The 17,351-nt window shown below is 35.6% G+C and overlaps 1 protein-coding gene across 1 annotated transcript; it reads left to right on the top strand.

Annotated features, from left to right (window-relative positions):
- Positions 1 to 1,579: 1,579 nt before the first annotated feature.
- Positions 1,580 to 17,350, top strand: piwil1 (piwi-like RNA-mediated gene silencing 1). Its single transcript, XM_056464305.1, has 20 exons — positions 1,580 to 1,673; positions 1,753 to 1,864; positions 1,948 to 2,076; positions 6,868 to 7,082; positions 9,235 to 9,356; positions 9,433 to 9,513; positions 9,590 to 9,787; positions 10,992 to 11,100; positions 11,537 to 11,663; positions 12,036 to 12,153; positions 12,241 to 12,355; positions 12,902 to 13,089; positions 13,165 to 13,237; positions 13,315 to 13,515; positions 13,600 to 13,703; positions 14,131 to 14,201; positions 14,998 to 15,151; positions 15,228 to 15,353; positions 15,836 to 15,983; positions 17,000 to 17,350. Exons 1-20 carry the CDS (start codon positions 1,605 to 1,607, stop codon positions 17,114 to 17,116), a joined length of 2,577 nt encoding a protein of 858 aa, XP_056320280.1. The 5' UTR covers positions 1,580 to 1,604; the 3' UTR covers positions 17,117 to 17,350.
- Position 17,351: the final 1 nt, after the last annotated feature.

The raw sequence follows: 17,351 nt of genomic DNA, 5'->3' as shown, positions 1-17,351 counted from the left end.
GTAACGTTATGCTTTTGCATACAAAATTAAAAAGTTTCAAAGTAATTGCAAGGTCTCTAATTTGAATTAAAGGTTTAAAAAATAATTAAATTAATATACAACTTAGTTTACGTGACCTTTTAATACATTTAAATTTTGCACATTTTTTCCCACAATTCAGATATAGGTTTTATATATTTAAGTTATATATAAAAATATATAGTAAGCCAGTAAAGCTGAAACTGTTTAAAAAGTTAATACCAAGGGAAAAACACGGTCATATTTTACCCCTTAATATTTTCGTCCCGTCTCAGCAAACGTTTGTCAAATAAATTTTGAAAATCCGTATTGGTGACTAAAGCTGTTCTGTCGGTAAATCTAACGTTACTCCCAAAGAAGAAATGAAAGGGAATTGAAATATCGAGTTGATTTCTTCATAAATAAGGCTCCGGATTAACGTTTGAAAACTGAATTGAGGTTCTAGAAAATGTTAGTACATGGTAGTTTGTACAATGTTATATAGATTACATGAAGTACACATTTAATTTAGCAGTAGCTTAAATTTGTGTTAGGGGGTCCATCTATATGTATATCACCGTATATCATAACCACATGTATAGCACATATAGTAATGGTTCATCGAAAATGAAAACTATTCTCCCTCATTTGGTTCCAACCCTGTTTGAGTTTCTATTTAATGTTTATCACAAACTAAGATAATTTGAAGAATGTTGCGAACCGGTAGATATTGATATCCATTATAGGAAAAATAAAATCTTAAGTCTATGGCCACCGGATTTCAGCATTCTTCAAAATGCCGTTGTGTTTGCAAAAAATGAATCTTGAACAGTTTTAACCAGAGGATGTGAGAGAGATAAGTCATAACAGATAATACTTAAATAAACTTCGCTTTTAATAATTAATGAGTTTCCATGATATATCCTATAATAAAAGTTGTAGCCTAATGACAAATCAGGGTTATTACAGTTAACTAAATCCATTAAAACTAAAATTGTGAAAAGATGAAAAACTATATATTTTTTATAATTATGCATAATTTGGCGATTGCAATTGAATGGTGTAAAACTATGCTAAAATCAACATACTGAAAAATGATATATACACATTTGGGGGGGGGGGGGGGATTCAAACTTTAATAAATTGTATAGAAGTTGCTCAGTAATTGAATAATAATTTAATAGTTCAGTCTGAATGTTTCACATTTCTATCACAAGGCTATGTAACAATGTAAGCAAATCACAGTGCCGGTTAGTAGTCAGTAAGTAAACGTGACATTCTTTTACTTGGATGTCAATACACCTTGCAGGGATCGTTCACCCAAAATTAAAAATTATGTCATTAGTTAAACACCTGTTACCTGTCCCAAGTCTGTTTGAGTTTTATCTATTTGTTTTTTTGACTATGGAAGTTAATGGTTTCAAGTTTTCATCTTTCTTCAACATATCTTCTTCAATGTTCAACAGAAGAAAAACTCATAAAGGTTTAGAACTACGTGAGGGTGAGTAAATAGCAAGAATAAATTCTTATTTTTGTGAGAACTATCTTTTTAATTGTCTTTAACGTGTTACAGGGCTGAAATACATCAGCATTTGTAGAGCACCAGTATGACAGGACGAGCAAGAGCAAGATCGAGGGGCAGAGGTCGTGGTCAGGAGCCTGCTGCTCCTGGCGCAGTGAGTATATTTATGATTAGATTTAATATAATAAATGTTTACTCGAAATAAATGTATTCATTTTCTAATTTCTCCTCAGCAACCACCTGTATCACAAGAGGCTGCAAAGCCTGTTGTGTCCACTTCGTCTGAAGTACAACTGGTGGGCAGAGGGAGACAGAAACCTGCACCTGGAGCCATGTCTGAAGAAGGTAAGTGTATTAGAGAAGTGAGCTGTGTACTATGAGGGTATTTCCCATTCCGTTTATCACTCTATTGCTTATTTTCTCTCTAGCGATGCTCCAGATTTCTGCAGGCTTTCAGCAGGTGAAGATCGGTGAAAGAGGTGGACGCAGACGGGATTTCCATGATTCTGGTGTCCACACTCGTCAACTCATGGAACACGTGAAAGAATCCAAAATGGGTAACAAGAAACTAGAGATTAACAAACCCTAAATTTGGTCTTTTACAAATATCATAGTTGGGTATTATTTTCTTTTTATTTGATTTTAGTTCAGTTTTGTTAGTTTATAAATAGACCAGGATTATTAAAATTAAAATAGTTTCACAAACCTTTTACCAAACAAATTTTTTTTTTTCATACGTAAATGAGTGTTTATTTTTTTACACACAATGTTATATTTACTTTGTTCAAAAGTAGCTACAGACTTGATGCATATTTTTAAAAAATCCAATTGTAGGTTCTATTAATTTTTTGTTTCTGTTTTGAGTAGTTACATTTTTAATAATATAGATTTAAATTATGTTGTTGGGTGGCAACAAAAATACATTTGTTAATGTGTAGTCTACACATGGTTAGGCATGAGCCGGTATAAGTTTCTGACAATATGATAATTTCGAAAAAAAATATCACGGTATTGCGATTACTGCTCTAAAATATGTTCTTTTTAAATGTCAGGTTCTTTTTAAACTTTTTTCCCCATTGAATAAAATACATTTTATTTTAAGAAACATTTGTAATATTTTGGAACCGTAAACATGTCGGCTAAATAATTCAAATAAATGATTGACTTTTGCTGTCTTCATTAGTTTCAAAAACACAGTTTTCTTTAAAACACATTAAAAATAAACACATGAAAAAACCCTTAATGTATATCTTCTGTATAACAGAAAATATAACAAATAACCTAGGATAACAAAAAACCTTGACGATTCCAAGCCGCTGTAAACCTTGAAACTGGGTGTTGTCCCATGTCTACACATGGTTAATAGGAAGCCATTTCATTTTCATTATTTCTGATTAAAGTAATTTGTGAGTTACCTAAAATACATTTTATGAAATCAAAATGGTTATATATATATATATATATATATATATATATATATATATATAGTGTTTCCTCTAGGATTTTTTCCAGCTGTGGCTGCAGACTCTGCATCACGCACCTGTCAGTCAGTCTGTCAGAACGTCACCTTAAAGGGTTAAACAAATAATGCACAGCAGTACTACGATTACAGAAAAGTTTGCGCTGTTATAATTCACTTAACTTTTAATACATTTTGGTGCGATTATAACCCGCTAAAAACAGCTGAATGTTTTGAATGAGAAGCTGTAATGTAGCTGTGGCGCGTTGAATTTTTGGTGTGGCGCCCCGCCATGGAAGAATGAATATATATATTAGAGCTGCACGATTCTGGCTAAAATGAGAATCGCAAATTTTTATTTTATTTTATTTATTTATTTATTTATTTTTTTGCTTAAAATAAAGATCACAATTTTTCTCACAATTCTGTAGATGTAAAATAAAGGTTAATATTAGTCGGCTATTATTATTCTTTTTTCTCAAACATGGTGAAACAACAATAATATGTGTAGGTCTGCTGGTTTCTATAAATAATTCTATTCTACTTATAATAATTCTGATGTTGAATTATGTTTAAGGATATAGGCCTATGCTTGCAATCTGTCATTGACAACATTATTAGACCATTTAACTCACTGGTAAAATCAACATTATATAGGCTAGAGTAGTTATACTGACACTGGGGCCAGCCTGCGAGACGCTCGGGACAGTATAGAGAATAGTTACTGGCCTGATCGGGCCAGTGCTGCCTTGTCACTAAAGTTTAAGTTGGCTGCGACTGTTTGTCAACTGCGTGCAAATACAGGGTGCTTTCACACCCAGACGTTTGTTTCGGAAACTGTCTCGTTTGCCCAGGAGGCATGGTTTGTCTGGCATATGTGAATCCCGCAATCGCGTGGAATCCGCGCCAAATCAATCGGTCCGAGATCGCCTGAATGAGGTGGTTTCGGCTCGATTGAGCAGATCGATGGTAGTGAGAAAACAAAACGATCCAACGAACTATCGAGCCAGGCTATATCACGGTGTATTATGGTTGTGTAAAAGACATACAAAGAGAGAATTATGAGCTGGGCGGGATGTCATTTCTACCGGCAAATGCGTTTCATGTCTAATGCGAAAGTGAAAGCATGCTAAAATATTGCCTAGTGCTGTTTATCCATTAGGAAAATTGACCGAAGTTACCATCTGATAATTTTTCCGTATTTTAATCTTATAATATTTTGTTTTAGGCCTATTGTTTTGTCCATTTTTGCACCGTCACCTCGAAAGAAAGATCAACATTGATCTGCTTCATGATCTGACTGCAGTCCCAGTGTTGTGATGAGAAATGCACCCCTGCTGTAAAATGCAGGCACCCCTTTCTTAGACTTTCATTAACATTCTTAGTCTACATTTTAATAAAAATCAAAGGCCATAATTGATTAAAACGTAGGCTAATAATATGATTATAATTTTGATGGATCAAGCAAGAACAAGTGAAATGCATTTTAAAATTAGGTTTACAAATAAATGAAAAATAAAAAATATTGTCTGTAGTCTAGACTGATGTAATGAGCCTGTTTGTAAAATTAGGCATTTTGTTGGTTTTTAAATAAACGAAAAATATAAAATTGTTGTAGTTTTCAACTAAACCACACATTTAACCATTCACTTTAATCAGTATTGTGTTTAAATTAAATCTATTTATTTAAATATATATCTTCTGTAAGATAAAGGTTCCATTCATGAAACTCACCTCAGTCACTGTCAATAGTTGTCATAACTTTATTGTTAATAATAAAAAAAATTAAGTTGATATAGGCACATTTCAGAGGGGGTGCAATTTACAGCAAGGGTGGATTTCTTGGCACAACACTGTGGTTCATCTGTTATTTCTCTCTATAATGTGAGCCTATAATGCATAATTGTAGCCAACGTTCTTTTAGTAGATTGATTAATTTAATAGATAGAGTTTTACAAAAATGACAACTGAAATGAGGCGGTTTTTATGAAAAAGTCTGACCTCTGATTTATATGTCTGTGGGTGTCAAAATAAAATTTTAGCTTATAATATATACACTGTAAAAAAATCTGTTATTCATATTTTTTTCCGGCAGCTGGGGTGCAGCTTGCATGTTTAAACGATAGCGAGACATGCTACATTTAGTTTTTGTTGTAAAATATACATTATAACCTAGTACACAGTAAAATAATATTTTTTGAATGGCTTGCCTATTGGCGGCGTATATAACCGTTAAGCTTAAATAGGCCAAGCATATTTTATCAATATTAAAACACATTGATACAAACTTGCCACCCTTTTGATTTTTTTTCGTTTTTGTATATTTTTTTATCAAACGAAAAATGTTATGAATTGTTTATTTTGGTTTTCATTTTATTAGAATTAATATAATTTTAGGCGACACAACTTCTACATAATGTTGGCTCTGATTGCTTTTTACAGATATCCAAGAAATAGGCGTTTTGTCTCAAAGACATTTATACCTGTTAATTTCAGTGCTGATTTCGCAAAGGCTTCAGCTATTCTGTCAGCTGGATCCAGCCTCAGTTTTGCGACTTGTGTGGCGTCTGTATCAATGTCTGGATGACAGCGAGAGAGATGAGATCAGACCTCAGATTCAATGTGTGGCCGCACGTCACAGTTACTTTACTGCAATTTTTTAATATTAAATATTACCAGACAGACGAAGCAACTTTCGTTTTTTGAAGAGAGCGGCTTCAGTGATAAAAAAAACGCGCACACACACAGGATACACTCTTGTAGGCCTATTTATTATTGATTTTCTTTTAACATGAAACGCATAATAATCAAGTGCAAAAAAGAACAGCTGAACTCCGGAACAAGTGATCACTGTGGTTGCCGCGATGGTTGCTTTGTTTCTCTGCAGTTGGCTTATTAATGGCACGGCATTGCTAAATCACTGGTTTTAATAAAAAATTTGATTATTTATTACTAAACATTGTGAGATGATGGTCGCGTGACTTTAAAAATGAGTATGCATTGTGTATTTATGGCTATTGATCTTATCTACGCGCTACCCACCCATAGTTAAACATCAAGTTGAAGGTGCGTGTAAAAATTAGTTGTGTTTCCGCCAGATGCTGCCACCTTTGTCAGGCAGTTTGCGGATTGCCTCATTAACATTTTTAGGTTTTCTTTTTGCATTTGGTTTAATCCCAAAATATTGCCAAACAGGCGCTTGCGTTTTGACACTTAATGGTCCGCCATTCTTTTTCTGTAAATTCGACTACTCATTCTCCTCACCTGATAAATGAAATATAACGCATTGTAGCTATGTTCAGATTATAATTATAGTGCACACTTTCGTCTTTTAAGTAAATTATTTAGAATTATATTTTCCATTTAATTAAAATAAATATTTAATAAAAAACTAATACTAAAAAAACAAATGTGGGGACGGTGTCAGGGTGGATAAGTAATGTCACCGGTGTTGCGTCTTAAAACCGGTAACACCGTCTACCGTGGCAAGAATAATATATATATATATATATATATATATATATATATATATATATATATTCCTTCTATTGATTTGGATATATTAGAAAATGAAAGGATTTATTATAATAAAATCACACCTATAAGAGTGCCGTTTTCCTGAATATTTGTGCATGGGTTTAATCACAAATGTAAAATTAAATTTATGCAAGTTTAATAATGTTATTTTAGATAATTTTTTGGCAATGAAAAACAAAGCAAAAACATTTACATTTTATGCAGAACTTCTGATTAAAAAAAAAACTTCTAATTGAAAAAACCTAAACATCTAACAGACCCCAGAACGTTCTCACATGCCAGTACAGGTTGTCTGCCTCAGTTGTTGAAATGTAGTGTAATGCTGTGTTTGACACTTTTTCTTTGACTACAGGTGTTTCTGGGACTGCCATTGAGCTGAGGGCCAATTTCATGCGTCTGCTTTCACGTCCTATGTGGGCTTTGTATCAGTATCATGTAGACTACAAGCCACCAATGGAGTCCAGGCGAGTGCGTTCGGCTTTGCTTTTCCAGCACGAGGAAACTCTGGGGAAAGCACACACCTTTGATGGATCCATTCTCTTTCTCCCCAACAAACTGCATAACACTGTATGTTTGTAGTCTTAACATTTGATTTAACCTCTTACAGTGTGTTCACACCAGATACAGGTGAAGTGTAAAGGGCGAAGAATTCAGATGTTAAGTCAATGCTAAAACTTGATAGATATCCTGCAGCACGGTTTGTGCGAATGAGGTGGCGTGAATGACCTATTAGAGAATGACACATCGCAAATTGCATTCGGGGCAATTGATGCACTTGATTTGTACGAATTGGTCAACTTTAAAAATTGGAACTTTGGCAAAATTTCATGCCATGTTAAAGGTATACTCCACTTTTTTAAGTGCTTTGTAAAGTTTTCTAGAGTTAAACCATTGACTTTTTGAAACCATTTAGTTGAATTCTTGTTTTGGCTTAGTCACTTTTAGCCTAGCATAATAGAATCAGATTTGACCACTGGCATTTTGTTTAAAAAAAAAAGTTTTGATACATTTTCTATTTAAAGCTTGAGGCCTCTGTTATCAGAGAGTTCAAGTGTGTAATAACCAGAGATGTAAAGTAAAGAAGTAGAACTACTTCACTACTGTATTTAAGTACTAAAAGGCTGTATCTGTACTCTACTGTAGTATTGTTTTTTTTCTCCTACTTCCACTTTTACTTCAGTACATATTTTCAATGAGTTTATTACTTTTACTCCGATAGATTTTTTTATGTGCTGCATCGTTACTCGTTACTAAGGGTGTCAAAATGATTGATATCGGTTCAGTAATAGATCATAACCGGTTATTACGTACTGATGTCATTTATCTCCTATGCGCGATGTCGCAGTAGAATACTATGGCGAAGGAGGCGAGGGCGAATAAATAACGCTCTTACTACAATGAAGGTGGCACAGCACATGAGCTGCTATTTCACTACTACGGAGAAATGCTCTCTTTTTCTCTCACTTTAGGCGTTTGACTCGCTGGTGTTTGTGAGGTAACTTTTCCTCTCCTCTTGGCTGTTAAAGCGATACTTGTGGATGCTGACACGAGCGTGCCTGAGGTGCCAGTTTTCTCCACTGTGTCTATTATGGATTACCTGTGATAACCGCATATTATGCACATACAGACTAACCGCGGCAGTTTTTCCGGCTATTGGTGAACAGCGCTTTAATTTCTAAAGCTGGTTGCAGCCCTTGCTGCTGAGTAGGTGAAGACAGTAACCAATCATAGGGGTGTAAGACCTCGCCTGTCAGCGCTGAAAAAGCAAGCAGGATAATATTTACATTATTTTATTTGCTATAAATGCTCATGCTGTCTTCTGTGCATGTATTGGAGTTTGATACATTTAAAAAGTGCTTTCTTTGAGCAGGTCAAATTAAGGGTACAGTTCATATATCTTACTGCTGTATTAAAAAACAAAATTGCGTTAGTAATATATAAATATATTTATAGATTAAAAAAAATTCTTGTGTTGTGAAGAAAATATCTAATTATATATGAAAAGCATAGTCAATGCACCGAGATATCGAATTGAACCAAATCAATGGCATGATAATTGTAACCAAACCGTGAGACCAGTTTAGAATCACACCCCTACTTGTTACAATTATAAACCTTTTTTTTGGCTATTGCATGGAGGGCACCATAGCAACCAGCGTCTTCCGGTAGAACTTCCGTTTACAACTAGTAATTTGCGATCCGAAAATGGGTTTCGATAGCGTTTTGAGTGGATTATGGACTGTTTTTGTGACACACAACTTTGAAAGGTGTGTGATAAAGCTGTTATAATCTGTCAGATCTGTGGTTCAAGCACGAGAGAAAAACCGTATCGTAAGCCATGTTTCTTACAAAACAATATGATGTCTTTTGACTGCTTTTTTTTTATAATCACATTACACAATACTAGTACTTTTACTTTCAGACTTCAGTAAATTTTGAAATGAACTACTTGCAATACTTAAGTACAAAAAATGTTGAATACTTTAGTACTCCCACTACTTCCACTATGGTGCTTAAAGAGCACTTCAACTTCTATTCAAGTCACTTTTTGATAGAGCACTTGTACTTCTACTTAAGTCTGGGTCTCTAGTACTTTATACATCTCTGGTAATTACACATGGATACTGCGATTTCATGCAAAGTGCGTCAAGCATGAATGCCCTATAAGTGGGGTTTTGGGATTTGATTTGGTGGTTTGTTACATATTTTTGTTCGGTAGGAGACAGTCCTGTGCAGTGAGACCAGAAATGGAGAGAAGGTTGAAATCACTGTGACACTGACCAATGAGCTGCCGCCGTCCTCTCCTGTATGCCTGCAGTTTTACAACATCCTCTTCAGGAGGTAATTTAAGGCTTTCTGTTTAAAATAGTGTTATTTATGAACTAATTAACCCAGTCCTGTCTACTATGTCTTGTAGAATTTTGAGAATACTAAACATGCAGCAGATCGGACGTCATTACTACAATCCTGATGACCCATTCAACATCCCACAGCACAGGTTTTGAATCATCTGTGTTGTCTCTTTATCTTACCCTTTTTCTGAAAACTGGTTAATCATCACACTCTGCTTGCAGGCTGACAATTTGGCCTGGCTTCATGACCACCATCCTACAGTATGAGTCCAGCATCATGCTGTGCTCTGATGTAAGCCACAAGGTTCTGCGCAGCGAGACGGTTCTTGACTTCATGTACAGTTTGAGACAGCAGTGTGGAGACCAGCGCTTCCCTGAAGCCTGCACGAAGGAGCTTGTGGGCCTGATCATTCTGACCAAGTAAAACAAGCATGTTTACATATACACTGGCATAAAAAAAGGTGCTTAATCTTTTATTTTGAAAGTGTCTGTTGTGCTTAAAGTTTGCATTCATGTCATCAAAATAACAGTTGAACAGAGGTTTTATAAAACATTAATTCCATTTTAAAATATTGTTTTAAACAAATAAAATTATAGTTTTGAATGTATCAATGTAATACTGTTGTGCTGCTTAAGAATTTTGTGGTTATTAGTGGTGGTGTGGAGAGACGACCCCCCCCCATAATGGTGAAGCGCTTTGGGTGTATGGCCACACATGATAAATGCGCTATATAAATACTTACGTTACATTACATTATTTGCATTTGCCAGGACTCTTTAATAAGAAATTGTTTCTAACAGTGTTAAGTGCCTTAGTCACTTGTAATAAATTGTGCTCTTCCTAAATTAAAATTCATCTTACAGACCCCAAATAGAGTTAAATAACAGGGTGTCCGCGGGGTCTTAAAAATATTAAAAGTTGAAAAAACAATTATGAGAAAATGAATGCTCTTAAAAGGTATTAAAAAGTCTTAGGCCCAATTCTACCCCTTAGCCATTCCCTATACACCCATACCCCTTCACAGGAATGCGCAAAATGAGGGGTAGTGGTGTCCCAATCCTCTTTAGCTTGAAGGCATAGGGCTAAGGGAAAGGGGTAAGTACCCCTTCAAAAGATTTTTCAGGGCCCCACTCGAAACTAATGCCGAGTTCAGACTGCATTATTTTTAATTAGTCATGTCATGAATGTTTTCACACTGCATGACTATCTGTCAGATCTGTGGTTCAGGCGCGAGAGAAAAACAGTCGTAAGCCGTGTTTCTTTTCGTTTTGCTTAATCATGTGCCCCAAAAAGATATTTAAAATAAAACAATGACGTCTTTTGACTGCTGTCTTTAAGAACTACATTACACAAAACTTGCACTTTTACTTTCAATACTTTAGTAAATTTTGAAATAAACTACTTGCAATACTTAAGTACAAAAAATGTTGAATACTTTACTACTTCCACTTAAGTATGGTGCTTAAAGAGCACTTCAACTTCTACTCAAGTCACTTTTTCTTAAAATATTTTAAGAAGGTCTTTAAAAAGTCTTAAAAAAGGTATTGAAATTTCTTTTAGGATTCCTGCATAGAATGTGTAAACAATTTTTATGTACATACTTGTTTCTAAAATTACTTACAGGTACAACAACAAGACATACAGGATTGATGACATTGCCTGGGATCATACTCCCAACAACACATTTAAGAAAGGAGATACAGAAATCTCATTCAAGAACTACTTCAAAACGGTAACTTGGTGTTATATGGAAACATTTTTATATTGTTTCATTTTCCTTCTTCTTAGTCCCTTTATTCATCAGGGGTCACCACAGTGAAATGAACCGCCAACTAATCCAGCTTATGTTTTGCGCAGCAGATGCTCTTCCATGTTATCCAATACTGGGAAACATCCATACACACTCATTCACACACATACGGTATGGCCAATTTAGTTTATTTAATTCACCTATTGCGCTTTTCTTTAAACTGTGAGGGAAATCGGAGCACCCAGAGGAAACCTACGCCAACACGGGGAGAACATGCAAACTCCCCACAGAAATGCCAAGTGACCCAGCCGAGGCTCGAACCAGCGACCTTCTTGCTGTGAGGCGACAGTGCTAACCACTGAGCCACCGTGAAACCTAAGAAGCTTCATAATTCAAACAATTATTTTTTGTTATACAGCAATATGGTCTTGACATAACAGATGGCAACCAGGTTCTTCTCGTTAGCCATGTGAAGAGACTTGGCCCCTCAGGACGGCCTCCACCAGGACCAGCTATGCTTGTCCCAGAGTTCTGCTACCTCACTGGTAATTATCACTTTTTTCTAGTTCAAAGAGTCATTGAAATTGCTTAGTGCTTTTTAAGTTTTTAATAGTCGTGTTATGCAATTTCGACATATGTTGAGGTATTTATAATGGTTAAAATTTAATGTCATTTAAAATAAACAGTAGGACAAATAAAGTACACGATTAATGATTTGGCTCATGATTTTTGGTAGTTAATGGTAGAGGGCTTTCTGTAAGATAAAGCCTAATGAATGTTTTATAGTAGTTATATTTTTGCATATTTTCATTTCTTCTGGGTGTAGGAAAACTAATGAATTAAAATATGGAGTTGAATTATTTCATTCTTTAAATCAAACTACTCTGTGATATTACAGGCATTTGTTTCTCTTAAAGGTCTAACGGATAAGATGCGCGCTGATTTTAATATCATGAAAGATCTTGCCTCACATACACGGCTGAGTCCTGAACAGAGAGAGGGCCGAATTACCCGCTTAATATCCAACATCAATAGGTGTGTATTCAACAGCTCTATTGGTGTGTTGTTTCACAAATGGTATATTTGTATATTAGACCTGACATGTATTACACTTCATAATAGAAATGGAGACGTGCAGAATGAACTGACAACTTGGGGTCTAAGCTTTGAGAACAAGCTTCTGAGTCTAAATGGGAGAGTTTTGCCCTCTGAGAGGATCATACAGGGAGGCAGAGCAGTAAGTAACCATTTACACAAATGTTTTCACAAATCAGATATCTGTCTGATCTGTTAAACTACTCCATTTACACTTGTTTACAAATGTATCTGCAATACAAATGACCCTGGACCACTAATCGAAACTTTTGTTGTGTGGGTATATTTTTAGCAATAGCCAAAAATACTTCGAGTCAAAAATTGTTGTTGACCCATTATATTTTTTATGCCAAAAAGCTTTATTAAAGGGATAGTTCACTCAAAACTAAAAATTTGTCCACCACATTTTGCTCGTTCCTAGTTTTTCCTATATTTATCACATAAGTTATTTTGAGGAATGCTGAAAAACTGCTCCCATTGACCTCTATAGTTCTATAGTTTATTTTCTATATGCATTGATATGCAGTGTTTCTGAGTTCATGTTTCCAAAACCATCAGATTAACATTGCATTTTCTCAAAAAAGTAAAGTATTTTAAGTGTATAGAGGAAGAGAGACAACTTAACCTCCAGCATGCACTCATAACACTTATCCTGAAACCTCAATTACTCTTGTCTTTCATCTCATAGTACGAGTATAACCCATGGACAGCTGACTGGTCTAAAGAGATGAGAGGTCTCCCTCTGATTAGCTGCATGTCTCTGGACAACTGGCTCATGTTCTACACGCGCAGAAATGCAGATGTTGCCCAATCTCTGCTTCAGACTCTCAACAAAGTTTCTGGACCCATGGGGATCCGCATGCAGAGGGCTGTCATGTGAGTTTTGGATTGACTTTAAATGTGAATTTTTCAGTCTGTTCTCATGTTAATAAGCATTTCCTGACCAAGCAGGATTGAGTATGAAGATCGTCAGGAATCTCTCCTGAGAGCCTTGCAACAAAATGTAGGACGTGAAACACAGATGGTAAGTCGAGTATTCATGTGATATTGAATGTCCAGCACCTTTTTTTTATTATTCAAATGGCTTTTTGGCCTTCGAAGGTGGTGGTGATCTTGCCTACCAATCGAAAAGACAAGTATGACTGTGTGAAGAAGTACCTGTGTGTGGACTGCCCGACGCCTAGTCAGTGTGTGGTGTCTCGCACCATCAGCAAACCTCAAGCACTTATGACTGTGGCCACCAAGATTGCTTTGCAGATGAACTGCAAAATGGGAGGAGAGCTGTGGAGTGTAGAAATTCCAGTAAGGGTTGAAGACAATACACTACTCTGCATCCTTCAACAACATTCTCAGTTCTTCCCTAAATAATCAATCTTTGTCTTTCAGCTCCGGCAGCTCATGATTGTAGGCATAGACTGTTACCATGATACCGCTGCTGGGAAGAGATCTATCGGAGCAATGGTGGCCAGTCTAAATCAGGGCATGTCTAGGTAATGTCATTTAAGCATGGTACTGTTAAATTAATGCTAGATTATTCGTTAAATATTGGACTGGTATGAATATCTTGGACTGGTAAGAGCAGGTCCTAAAGCTTAGCTGAGAGCCTTTTTGGTGAATGCATCAAATTAAATTTACAGAAGGTTTTTGCCAGGAGGTTATTGCTTCATTTGGTGGAAAATTTTATATAATCCCTTTGTCTATAACTCACCTGGAAAACAAAAGTTGAAGTAGAATAGAACTTTTCTTAAGTCTTGATTCACAGAATTTATATCAAATTTACAACATTATAAAAAACAATTAGTTGAAAAATCTATTTTGTATTTCAGCCAGCATTAGTTATATAAAATGTAGTTAACTTTAACACACTTAGACTGCATGGTTAAACACATCTGTTGTATAATGTCAATTTTTTTGTAGGTGGTTCTCAAAGTGTGTCTTGCAAAACCGTGGACAGGAGATCATCGATGCACTGAAAGGGTCATTGCAAGGTGTGAAATACTACATTGTCATATTTTGGTGTTTTATGTCATTAATGGATTATAATAATGTCCAATAATTCAGATGATGATGGGCTACAGTGCAAACATCATCATCCTGATTTGCCCAGCTAATAATTTGGTAATATGTTAAGTGATCTTTTACCAGTATGGGGAATTATGGATGTTGGTTTGATTGCCAGTTCCTCCTGGACCGTGTTCACTATGGTACATTTGCTTTAGCGAATATGTGCTTTTATAAAATCTTTCAATGACAAGTTTTGTTGTCAACACAATTTTAGTCAGACTTGTTAGTAAAGCAAGTGGGTAAACATCAATACACACATTATGTACATGTGCTTAAGAACAGCGATATTACTACCACACTTCAGTAATGTCATGTAGCTCATCAGGTTTGTAACATTTATGAATAAATTCAATGTTATGTATATGTATCTATTTGTATGAGTGATATGGGCATCTATGCAACTCTTAAGAACAAGTGGAGTATTTTTTTCTTAAAAACAAATGAATAAATTAATTCAAATTTTAATTAATTCAAATACAAATAAATTCTGACAGTTGTGTAAAGTGAGCCAGTAAAAACAGATAGACAGTTTGACCAATTCATTTGTGATTAACAGCAGCTCATTTAATTTAGTCTGGTTACATTCACATCAGATATTACTTGTGGTTTTGCATGAACTGTACTCAGACCACCCTTTTTGGGTGGAATCCGGTATGTTTCACAGGTGCACACCTCTTTTACATTAACTAAAACAAACTGATGTCCAACAATGTCTTTTAGGTGCTCTGAAGGCCTATCTGAAACACAACAATTCTCTGCCCTCACGCATCATCGTGTACCGAGATGGAGTTGGAGATGGCATGCTGCAGAGCGTGGTGGACTATGAAGTTCCTCAGATCATGCAGTCTATCAAGACCATGGGACAAGATTACGAGTAAGCCACCCTTCATGCTTAACCACAATAGGTATGATACATTTTCTTCATTGTTTTAATATGTTTTTTTCTGCAGGCCCAAGCTCTCAGTAGTGGTGGTGAAAAAGCGCATCAGCTCCAGATTCTTTGCTCGGATTGATGGCAAAATTGCCAATCCCCCTCCTGGGACAGTCATTGACACTGAAGTCACTCGTCCAGAGTGGTGCGTATAGTTATAGCTAGTCTTTATTTGTAAATCACAGGTGCCCTGAAGGAACAGTGGTCATTTTCACACACGCATTGCCTGATTGGACTAGTACATTTTTCTTACACTTGGCCATCCAAAACATTCACTTGTCCCAGTCAAGCATTAATATTGAACAATGAATTCCTACTAATTGTTTATGGTACAGTTCACTTTTTTGTACATTACTGTATCAGCAAAATCCAGTGTCAGCCTTTAATTCATATTGTGTTTAGTAAATGAACCATAGTAAGTACATATACATTTAAAAAGAGTCTTGAGCATTTTCCAGTTGAACATGTGCGAGTGTTCAATAAAGTAAACCTGTTGTTCTGAATGGATCTGTAATGATGGCTTTAATTGTACTGAGACTCCAGTTTCCCTAATATCAGCAATGTTATATTAGTAAATAATACTAACTGACCATATTTACCTAGTTCTTCATCTTTAATTTTACCCAGGTATGATTTCTTCATTGTAAGCCAGGCTGTGCGCTTTGGGTGTGTCGCACCTACTCACTACAATGTAGTGTTTGACAACAGCGGCCTTAAACCAGATCACATGCAGAGACTCACCTACAAACTCTGCCACATGTACTACAACTGGCAGGTAAAGACCCACTGTAAATCACTAAAACAAGTAATGCACTACTGATAGCTTTTAACACTTGGAACAGTATAACACTTGTACAAAAGTATAGACTTCTTGAGGTCCGGGTTGGTTTTAGGGTCATATTTTTGGTTTCAATGTATGTTCAGTAAAAAAACAAGACACTGTCAAATTAAAATATAAAAAAAAAACTTTAGAATTAAAATGAATACAACATGGCAAAGAGACCACTATAATCAATCAAATAATGCTTTTCAATTGTTTCATGTATCAATCAGTTGTTTTTAGTTACATAAGCTTAATAATATCAAATATAACACTGCATACTGTGTATAATTTTTACTGCATAAATCAAATAGGCTAACCTCTATTAAACTATAGCTGTTCAGTTCAGAGCAAAGAACAATGAATGATTTCATGATCTGTTTTTGTTTGATTAATATTAAAAACACAGAAAGCTGGAATAAGATGCTTTTAGTTTGACAAATACAGATGCACCACAATGAGAAAGTTACAAGTTTCTGGAATGTTCTAATCTAAGGCACAACCGATTGAATACTTGCCAAGTTGGACATAATTATGGTACATAATTGATTTTACCATTGAGAAGCAAGACTTGTGGATCTTCTGAGGATGAGGATCTTCTCGGATATCTTCGAGTTCTCCCCCTTTGAGGCTCAATGTTTGAATAACAAAAGCTTATGAATTTAATTCATATTGGAATGACATAGTGTGGGCGTCTGATCCCACGCAATGACATGTGACTCATGTCACTTTCATTTTTTACATTAAAAACATTCCTTACTCTAGTGCTTTCTGATGGGACATTTACTCGCATGTTTCAGTGGATGAACATATATCCTAACATGCACAGAGTCAGTTCAGCAATTGAAGGAATTAAAGGAAACAGACATGCTAAATGCTATATATTTTTAAATTTATTTAAATGGATTGTGGCGTTCCTAATTAACCCAGTGTGCTATGTATTTTTCATGACTATTTCTCTGTTTCCTAAGGGGATTGTGCGAGTGCCAGCTCCATGCCAGTATGCCCACAAATTGGCCTTCCTGGTTGGCCAGAGCATTCACAAGGAGCCTAACATGAACCTGGATGACTTCCTGTACTACCTGTAACTGGTCGAAGAGTCCATATGCAGGGTCCTGAAGAACAGTGGGACCATAATTTATTTTTCAAGTTGAATGGAAAGAGTACGCTATCAAGAGAACTTTCATTTTATACCTACAATTACAGTTTTGAGATGAGCAGGTATAACAAAAAAAATTGTGTTTGAAAGGAGAAATGCTTTTATTTCAAATGTTGATTTCAATTGTGTGCCTTGAGTTCAGTCTAGTGTCTTGTGGTTATAAG

This window comes from Danio aesculapii, chromosome 8 (genome assembly GCF_903798145.1).
Source record: "Danio aesculapii chromosome 8, fDanAes4.1, whole genome shotgun sequence".
NCBI classification, from domain to species: Eukaryota; Metazoa; Chordata; class Actinopteri; order Cypriniformes; family Danionidae; genus Danio; species Danio aesculapii.
The sequence above is the reverse complement of the archived record's forward strand: the minus strand, read 5'-3'. Positions and strand labels throughout refer to the sequence as shown.

Excerpts from the sequence above, each read along its gene's own strand:
- piwil1 (XM_056464305.1), top strand. The coding sequence starts at position 1,605 with ATGACAGGACGAGCAAGAGCAAGATCGAGGGGCAGAGGTCGTGGTCAG. Across the intron at positions 2,077-6,867 it reads CGTGAAAGAATCCAAAATGG|GTGTTTCTGGGACTGCCATT; the intron begins GTAACAAGAAAC and ends CTTTGACTACAG. Across the intron at positions 11,664-12,035 it reads AGAGTTCTGCTACCTCACTG|GTCTAACGGATAAGATGCGC; the intron begins GTAATTATCACT and ends TTTCTCTTAAAG.